This window comes from Berghia stephanieae, chromosome 12 (genome assembly GCF_034508935.2).
Source record: "Berghia stephanieae isolate SIO BIC M18660-M18661 chromosome 12, UCSD_Bste_1.3, whole genome shotgun sequence".
NCBI classification, from domain to species: Eukaryota; Metazoa; Mollusca; class Gastropoda; order Nudibranchia; family Aeolidiidae; genus Berghia; species Berghia stephanieae.
In genome coordinates, this window is record NC_088371.1 from 20,893,815 (window position 1) to 20,903,814 (window position 10,000).

A 10,000-nucleotide genomic window follows, 5' to 3' on the forward strand; every position below is an offset into this window, starting at 1 on the left:
ACGCATTTGCTATGACTCTTCTATGACACATTGTCTTCGACTATGTGGTCTAGTGGTATGCGACGAGCCTTCGGATCGTGAGGGCCTGGGTTCGAGTCCCGCTATAAGCGGCGAATAGTTGGGTCTGTCCTTTGAAAAAGCTCTTCACTAACATTCTCTAACCGTATTCAAGTATATAATGAGTACATGTCTCACAGCGTTGCCTTCGCCGGGAAAAAAAATTGTACTTACGCCTAATAGGCTTCATGTCTCGTCCAACATGTCAAATGTTGCTGTAATCAGAAAACTCTTGTAAAGTGCTTTGAGCACATTCAGTTGATATTTCGCTGTATAAAACTAATTTGTTAAAATAAAATTCCAATTTGTTCATCCGGACATAACACCAAATTGATACAACAGGATACATTTTTGTTCATTTCATATTTTCACATCCAGGGCATCAAGGGGCAGCGTAGTTCAGCGGTACGGTCTTTGCTTCGTACCCGAAAGGTACCGAGTTCGATCACCCGCCGCTGCGCTATGTGGCCCTTAGGAAGTCACCTCGCCCTTGCTCACTTTGCGGCACCACCCCGCGGTTGACGCCTAAGTCATTCCAGTTCTCCCAAAGAGACAAATTTCCCCATGGGGATGAATAAAGGTAATTTTATTTTATTTTATTATTCCACACAGGACTGGTATCTCAGTGATATGGCTTGACGTGTTTATGAATTGTGTGATGTTGTGAGTGCTGTTCACTCGTAGATAAAACGTTATATCAGGTGAGTATTTTACCTAAACGCATAGCATCAATACATACATTCGCAGAGAGGGAAGAGAATATAAAAAAATGATTCATTTACCATACTGGTAGACCATGAGACCACCAAAGACAGCACCACACCCTCGACCCAATCCGTGATGGAGACCTTGCAGGATTCCCTGGGCTGATGACCTCAACTCCACTGGAATGGCGTGTGTGACGTAAGCACAGGAGGCAGCCCAGACGGCAGCGTGGGTCAGTCCTGGAAGAAACAAGAAGTGGGGGGCGGAAGGGATTTTACAGCCAAATTATTAAAATGACAAGACACATTCTTTATTTTGGCCAGAAATCTATTTTATTCATGCACAGATATCTACCGTACTCTAACTTTAGCGACGTCCTTCAAATATGTGACTCTTCGTCTCAAAACGGTATTATGTCGGGATGGATCAGATGCTAAAAAGTCAAATTTATAGTTAAACTGGTCAAAAATATGAAACGTTGGTATTTACCACAGTAAAATATGATATTCCTTCTCCTACCTCTATAAAGCAAACAAGCTCAACTTAAGTCTGATATTTCTGGCTATAAATTTCATTTTAAGCATCTTAATCATCCCGACTTAATACCGTTTTGAGACGAGGGGTCACATATTATTAATCGATTCAAATGACCCTCATTTTTGTAAGAACTCTCAAAGCTGGGATATATTCTACCCCGTTCTAATTTCCTCTCGTCTCCACCTCTATTCAACTCTCTTCTTCAAGACTCGTGTAGCTATGTGCTGGTCTAGTGGTATGACACTCTCCTTTGGATCGGAAGGTCCTGGGTTCGAGCCTCGCGCTCGGCGCATAGTTGAGTCCTTGGAAAAGGCCTTTTACTCATATTCTCTCACCGTACTCAGGTGTAAAATGAGTACCTAGCCGTTAACAGCGTTGTCTTTGTCCGAAAAATTGTAATATCGCCTAATTAACAGGCATCATGTCCCGTCCTACATGTTAAATGTTGCTGTTGACCAGGGACCCATTGTAAAGCGCTTTGAGCACATTTAGTGGATAATGCACTATATAAAGCTCAACTTTTTTTTTATGACACTCGCCTTTGGATCGGAAAGTCCAGGGTTCGAGCGGCTAATGTTTGAATCCTTGTAAAAAAGCTTTTTACTCACAAATTCTCATTGTCATTGTGCTCAGGTGTAAAATGAGTACTTCTACCTTAACAGTAATGTCTCTTTCGGAGAAAAAAAAGTTCAATATCTCCATCAGGATTCATGTCTCATCCATGTTGCTGTTGTCTAGGGTTCACTTTTAAAGCGACTTGAGCATGCTTAGTATAGTGGATATTGTGTTGTATTAAAAAATCACTCGGGTGTCTTCATCTTCCTCAAACAAAGGGTCCCTGACCAATGGCAACACGTAACATAGAGAACGAGACATGACGCCTGTTAGGCGATATTACATTTTTTCCGACAGAAACAACTTGAAGTTTTATATATCACAATATCCACTAAACGTCCTCAACGCCCTTTACAAATGGTCTATGACTAACAGCAACAAGTAACATTTAGAACGGGATACGACGCCTGATATCGCCATTTTTTTTCCGACAAAGACAACGACCAGGTACTCATTTTACACCTGATTACACGGTGAGAGAATGTGAGTAGAGATCCTTTTCCAAGGACTCAACTATACGCGCCGAGAGAGACTCAACCCCAGGACCTTCCGATCAGAAAGCGAGTGCCATACCACTAGACCAAATAGCCTCATATTGTTTGTTTGTTTGTTTTTTTAAATTTTGCACAGGTTAATACTAGTCCGGTTGATTTTTTAAAAACCGATCTTAAATGACAAAATTGCCATATTTATGGACAATAAAGATCTATTATTATTATTATTATTATTATTATTATTATTATTATTATTATTATTATTATTATTATTATTATTATTATTATTATTATATGTTATTATTATATTATTATTATTATTATTATTATTATTATTATTATTATTATTATTATTATTATTATTATTATTATTATTATTATTATTATTATTATTATTATTATTATTATTATCATTATCATTATTATTATTATTATAATTTTCTTATATTTTGTCCTTTTGCTTTGTTCGCCATTGTTTACTTCGAGTGTGATTGATTTTTGGGATGAATTTTTACTTTATATTTTATCGGTTTGCCTTGTCTGGGGACTTTAATTCTCTCCTTACCAGCCATTTTCAGGATTTTCACCAAAACTTCACACCCAACTAACGGATTTTTTTATCACCCAAACACAATTGCAGTATGTTCTAGCGATAAATAATTTCTTTAGCAAAACACGCTCTTCAACACACTGTTCATGTTCTTTAAATTTTATGATGTACAAGAGAAATTTGATTAAGAAAAAAAGTTGGATGTATCGGAACGAATGTGACGATTTTCCTATAGTTGGTAAGGAGAGGGTTAAATTCACGTCACATATCCATACTCGAACAGTGGGGAAAAGTGTGTTGTCAAAAAACTGGTTCCAATCTGATTGGAAGAGTAAAGCCAGTCCTCCGGAGGACTGGGTGCTTACATTGTTCAACTGGACTTCCGGTTTCAGAGTGATGGCATCTTATTTTGTAGTCTAAATAAATACTGGTCGCCAATAAAGATAATCCATTCTCGCTCTTTTACGCCCCGCAATCATAAGAATTTATCTATAGATAGTTCGAAGATGACGTCACTCAGGTCTATGTTATTGTTTTTTGCCATCCGCGTTTATGAGTAATTCTCACCAAACTGTAATAACCAGACTATAAACGATCATGGTTACACACAGTTTTGTGTGTTGGCCAGTTATACTTCCGGGTGGCAATGGTGTGCTTATTAGCCAAGTGCATAATATCTATACGTCCTGCTACGAAAATATTCATACCATTTTATGATTCAATATGTAACTTATTCATTGTTCTCTATTCATTCCGGAGGAGGACTGTTTACACACTTCCAATGAGTTTTGAACTGGAAAAGAGGAAGGTGTGACGATACGAATTCTCTCTCTACTTTTATTGTATTATTGGTTATTGTGCGGTTATGTGGTCTAGTGGTAAGACACTCGCTTTCGGATCGGAAGCACCTGGGTTCGAGCTTTGCGCTCGGCGCATAGTTGAGTCCTTGGAAAAGGCTCTTTACTCATATATCTCACCGTACTCAGGTGTAAAATGAGTACCTGGCCGTTAAAGTGTTGTCTTTGTCCAAAAAATTGTAATATCGCCTAACATGCGTCATGTCCAGTCCTACATGTTAAATGTTGCTGTTGACCAGGGACCCCTTGTAAAGCGCTTTGAGCACATTTAGTAGATATTGCGCTATAAAAAGCTCAATCTTTTAAACATTGGTTACGAAAGAAAAACGAAATTACCTTGAACAAATTCAAACGGCAGGACCCACCAAGGATTCTTGAGGAAGGAAATGTACAGGAATCGAATAATGTTTCCAACCAGCCCTGCATACAGAAGTTTGACATGCCCTGAAAGTGTAGAAAAAAATAATATATTTGTGACTCCTTATGACTAGATAGTAGTAGTAGTAGTAGTAGTAGTAGTAGTAGTAGTAGTAGTAGTAGTAGTAGTAGTAGTAGTAGTAGTAGTAGTAGTAGTAGTAGTAGTAGTAGTAGTAGTAGTAGTAGTAGTAGTAATAGTGGTAGTAGTAGTAGTAGTAGTAGTAGTAGTAGTAGTAGTAGTAGTAGTAGTAATAGTGGTAGTAGTAGTAGTAAGCCTCGCAGTCCGAATGACGCTTGCTGAGAATTGTGTGATTCAGTCGTAGTCGATGCGTATATCTGCTCTCTCCATCCATGTTGTTAATTGTTTCCATTAGTCTTGGGCAAGAGTTTCGAGGCTGTCAAGATCTTGTTGTGACTTTAGTACAGAGGGCGCTGCAATGTTTCTTTGTTCTTCAGGGATTAATTTTGGCCTCATCTGAATCCAGAAATTTCTGATATGTAGAGAGATTCTGGTTCCGGGTAGTTACTATTGCTGTTGGTGGTCTCCCTACATATTTATTGTCATGAAGGAACTATTCTGTTGTTGCAATTTGGGCTGGGATGTTATCTTCTCGACCAAAGATGTGAGCCTCCATCGCTGTTCTTTTATTATGACTAGATCCCAAGATGGAATCTTATCTGTTCATAATCGGATTGATTTGAAGGATGGTTTTCCAAACCTCATTAAAGTCGATTTAATTTACTTTTTGAGATTTCCATCCGTGAGATAAATTGAAACGTAAATTATATTTTAAGCATCCATTGGCACAAGAATTTCCCTAGAGATTTGTGTGGCTTTGAAGTTTAAATATGATAAAATTATAGACTGAATGATAAATTTTAGGTGAAATAATCCTCAATATCTTAAAATGGGAAAAACGGAGTTAGGGAGTTTTGGAAAACCACTCTTACATGAAGAATATTTAGTTTAAAGTCAAAATCATCAAAATTGTGATCCATCGTCTCAAGGCGGTATTAGGTCGGGATAAATAAATAAGTGATTGTAATGGAATTTATAGCCACACATCGAGCTCTGTGGCCAAAATTTCTCTTCGTCATGGAGCCGAAGTTTATTCCAGGTTTCTATGGCGTGAAACGGACAAAAGTAATTATATTGCTTACTACCCACTGGATAAGACAATTGTCTATCGCAAAGTACTTTCCGCCAGATCTAACTGACCCAGCTACCAAATCACTGTTGGGTGGATAGAGTTGGAAGAGGGGGGGGGGTCATAGAAAGATCTCGACTTAACCCGGCATCGATCTCTGTCCCATTGTGAGAGGCCAGTGCTAGCCCAATTGAACTGTCGGGGCATGTAGGTATTTGCCTATAAATTCAATTTTCGGTTACGCATCAATCTTCTTCTTCTTTCAGCTTATCTCGCATTTTGCAGGGTTGTCATAATGAATGCCACATCTCCATGCATCTCGGTTCAGAGCAGCAGCTTCCTCCAGGACCAGTTCTTTCATATCGTCCTTTACCTTATCCAACCATCTAGTCTTTGGGCGTCCCTGTTTCCTATTTCCCGCTATTTGTAAGTCCAATACTTTCCCTTCCCAAGTACTCCCTCTCTCGTCTCTTTACATAACCGAACCATTTCGATCTATCTTCTCTCATCTTTATGAATGCAGTCTTCACTTCAGTCGACTTTCGAATTCGTTCATTTCTCACTTTATCTTTTCTTGTCCAGCCAAGTGACCATCTCAACATCATCATTTCTGTCACCTCAACTTCTTTATCTTGTTTCTTTGCTGTAGCTGCTGTCTCTAGTCTATATAACATTGCTGGTCTTACAACTGTTGTATATATTATTTTCCCCTTCAGCTTTGCGTAAAATTCGTTTGTCACACATAACTCCAGTTACCTTTCTCAAATTATTCTAGCCTGTCTGTAACTTATACGTATAAATATCACTCCAAAATACGAGTAGTACAAGTTATATATAGACATTATTTACTGTTACAAAACAAAATCCGTACCGTATTTGACGATGAATGTCCCAGTCATGAAATAGGCCAACAGTTCCGATATATGGTTGATGACGGAGGCAACACCAAATAAGGTTGGGGACCCTCCCAGATCTTGGAGATGCCAGAACAGGAAGGTGAAGATGACTCCGATTCCAAATCCCATGAACCAGGCGATGAACAGGACTGACATGTACTAAATCGGAGGGAGAAAATAAATCGACAAATAAGTTTTACTACCGATGGACATATGTATGGTCAACATCATTTTCATCATCATCATGATCATGATGATCCACATCATCATCATCATCATCATCATCATCATCATCATCATCATCATCATCATCATCATCTTCATCATCATCATCATCATCATCATCATCTTCACCATCATAATCATCGTCATTGTCCTCGTCGTCGTCTTCGTCGTCATTGTTGTCGTCGTCATCGTAATCATCATCATCATCATCATCATCATCATCATCGTCATCATCTTTACCATCACTAATCAAGACGACTATCAATAATAAATAACAATCATCACAATTCTACATGGCATTTTGCCGAATGCCAATCTCAAAGAAACGGTCATTCTAACACCTGCAGTACCACCACTGTCAACAAAACGAAAACATGGCCCATAACCCCACAACAATCCCTTGCTTGGCGTACCACCAACAAATTTGTGCAAGTTTATACCATTTACCAATGAAAAGCTTGTACAAAGACCCCAATACCACAACCAATTCCTCAACGGCAACACCCATAACAAGATAAGACCCTGCCTGATATATCGCCAACATGCCTACCACATCTATCCATTTCCCCAAACACGGCCTCCCGACATCACCATCCCCACCATCCCCACGAACATCAGCATCAGCACCGGCTCTACCATAATCACAAAAAGATAAGGCGGTCTAGTACCATCAGAACCATAGCCATCACCATTTCCACAACACCCTACCACTCACCACCACCACCCCACTACCACTACCACCACTCACCATATCACCACACCACACCATACCACACCACACACTATCACACAACCACACAACCACATCACTACTCACTACATACACACACACACTACACTACTACTACTACTACTACACTACTACTACTCTACTACACACTACACTACTACTACTACTACTACTACTCTACTACTACTAACTACTACTACTACTACTACTACTACTACTACTACTACTACTACTACTACTACTACACTACTACACTACTACTACTACTACTACTACTTCTACTACTACTACTACTACTACTACTACTACTACTACTACTACTACTACTACTACTACTACTACTTCTTCTACTACTACTACTACTACTACTACTACTACTACTACTACTACTTCTACTACTACTAACTACTACTACACTACTACTACTACTACTACTACTACTACCACTACTAACTAACACTACTACACTACTACTACTACTACTACTACTACTACTACTACTACTACTACTACTACTACTACTACTACTACTACTCCTACAAGACAAACTCTTTACCTGGTCTGTCACCACAAGATTTGCGTCAGCAATCCACTTCCCCCAAAACAGCTTGTCCACCACCTGCCACCACCTCTACCACCGCCTATACCAATTAGACATTAGCACCACCACTATCACCAGCACTACCACTACCACCACCACTGCCACCACCTCTACCAATTAGATATTATCACCACCACTATCACCATCACTACCACTGCCACCACCACTACCACCACATCTACCAATTAGACATTAGCACCACCACTATCACCACCACTATCACCACCACTCTCGCCACCACTACCACCACCACTACCACCACCTCTACCAATTAGACATTATCACCACCACTATCACCACCACTACCACTGCCACCACCACTACCACCACAGCTACCAATTAGACATTAGCACCACCACTATCACCACCCTAACCACTACCACCACCACAAGCACCGCCTCTAACGATTAGACATTAGCACCACCACTATCACCACCACTACCACTACCACCACCACTACCACCACTTCTACCAATTAAACATTAGCACCACCACCACCACAAGCACTATCACCACTACTACCATCACTCTGACAATTACACCACCACCACCATAAACAACACCACTACCTCAACAACAACAACAACAACAACAACAACAACAACAACAACAACAACAACAACAAATCAGCCACTACCATCACCGCCACACCAAGACATGGTCCTTACCTGGTACGTCGCCAAAAGACGGGCCACAGCGATCCATTTCCCAAAGAAAGGCTGATCAGAGTAGTTTGCAGCAGCACTTCCAAATGGAATAGCTCCAGTGGGGCCCATACCTCGCCCTGCCTGAGAGATGCAAAATGACTCATTAAATTACTGCTTTTTACACTTTTTAAAACTTTTTATCATCAAATAACCTAGGATATTGGCGAAACCCATTTAAAAAGTTGAATTGAACTGAATACTCTTCAACAGTCGTAACGTCACTTCCTTCCTAATGACGCATGGTAACTTAGCAACACTGGCTCTAAACTATCGGAACAATGGCGGACGCCGTATGAAATATTTCTCCGGCGAGAATAAAAGCGTATCCAGAGGGGAAAAAAACACATAAATTTGATCATGTTTTGACCTTTACACATTCTGATCACAACGCATATGAAAAGTTCTAGCCAGCATGAAGAATAAACAGTAATGATTTTCTTTGTTTAGAACCAAGATGGCCGCCGTTGCCGGGCGGCGTGACATTAGACCACTGAATCCAATTGGGGAGCTATAATTTTGTGCAGTCCTTCAGAGCTATAAACGCAATAGGGCTGGATAAAACTTTACAAAATTATGTATAGCATGTTCTTATTCACTTTGAGTTTTATAATTCTATTTTATGTTGAGTGATAATGAAGTTTTGAGGAAAATCTGGAAAATGGTCGGTAGGAGGGAGTTAAGGCAAGCATGTGAAGAACCTATTCATAGTTACAGTAAAAGCCAACTAAACCGAAAAAAGACTAACAAATGGTATTGATAATATGACATCTCAAGCAGCCGTCACTTTCTCTTTATCTTTCGGTTTAACAATATTTTTTTTAAACGAGTTACTTGCTTAAGGTCGCTTAGCACAGCAGGAATGTATAAATCCGCAGGTTACGAAGTGAGATCATATTCATATCGCTTTGCCTGTTGTCCCCTCAATTAATTCACTCTTGCGGTTGACTATTCGATCATTAAGCATTCTATGGGTGTTATATAAAGTGTCGCAACAGTCGAGTCCTGGGTTAAATTCTCCATCGTCGCAATAGTTTTCATGTTTTACGTTCCTCTGATACTTCTCAACTCACTTCATTTCTTGTCTTATAAGGTTGGCAACTTAATAAATAGAGACAAATGTCATACTCGAATATGAGTGTCTTCCCTTCGGGCTCCTTGTTCTGTTTGGGAGAGAGTGGGAAAAAGGGGGGGGGGGGGGGGGGGTTCAGTGGCAATGACGTCTATCTTGTTATTGTAGATTGATACACAAGAGACACAACACAATCCAAAAATCAGTGCTAGAGGGGAAAAGTAGCTGTCAGACCGTCACGAGGCAAACCCAAGAAAATTCTGGTTAGGAAATGTGGAGGCAACAACTGGCAAAAAGATAATCGACTGCTCGGAAGTGGCCCTTGAGAGTGAAGAATGGCTTTCCATGACATTCAACCTCTGTAGGGAGACGGAACTCCGGTCAAGTAAAGT

The 10,000-nt window shown here is 39.8% G+C and overlaps 1 protein-coding gene across 1 annotated transcript in view; it reads right to left on the reverse strand.

Moving 5' to 3' along the window:
* The window catches only part of LOC144958299 (major facilitator superfamily domain-containing protein 6-like), a 65,947-nt gene that overhangs the window by 10,528 nt on the left and 45,419 nt on the right, over positions 1-10,000 (reverse strand). The window contains exons 5-8 of the mRNA XM_078890182.1: positions 8,501-8,620; positions 6,252-6,435; positions 4,152-4,259; positions 840-1,001 (exon numbers count right to left, since the gene is read on the reverse strand). Coding sequence (XP_078746308.1) covers positions 840-1,001; positions 4,152-4,259; positions 6,252-6,435; positions 8,501-8,620 — 574 coding nt within the window. The remainder of the gene's footprint in view (positions 1-839; positions 1,002-4,151; positions 4,260-6,251; positions 6,436-8,500; positions 8,621-10,000) is intronic.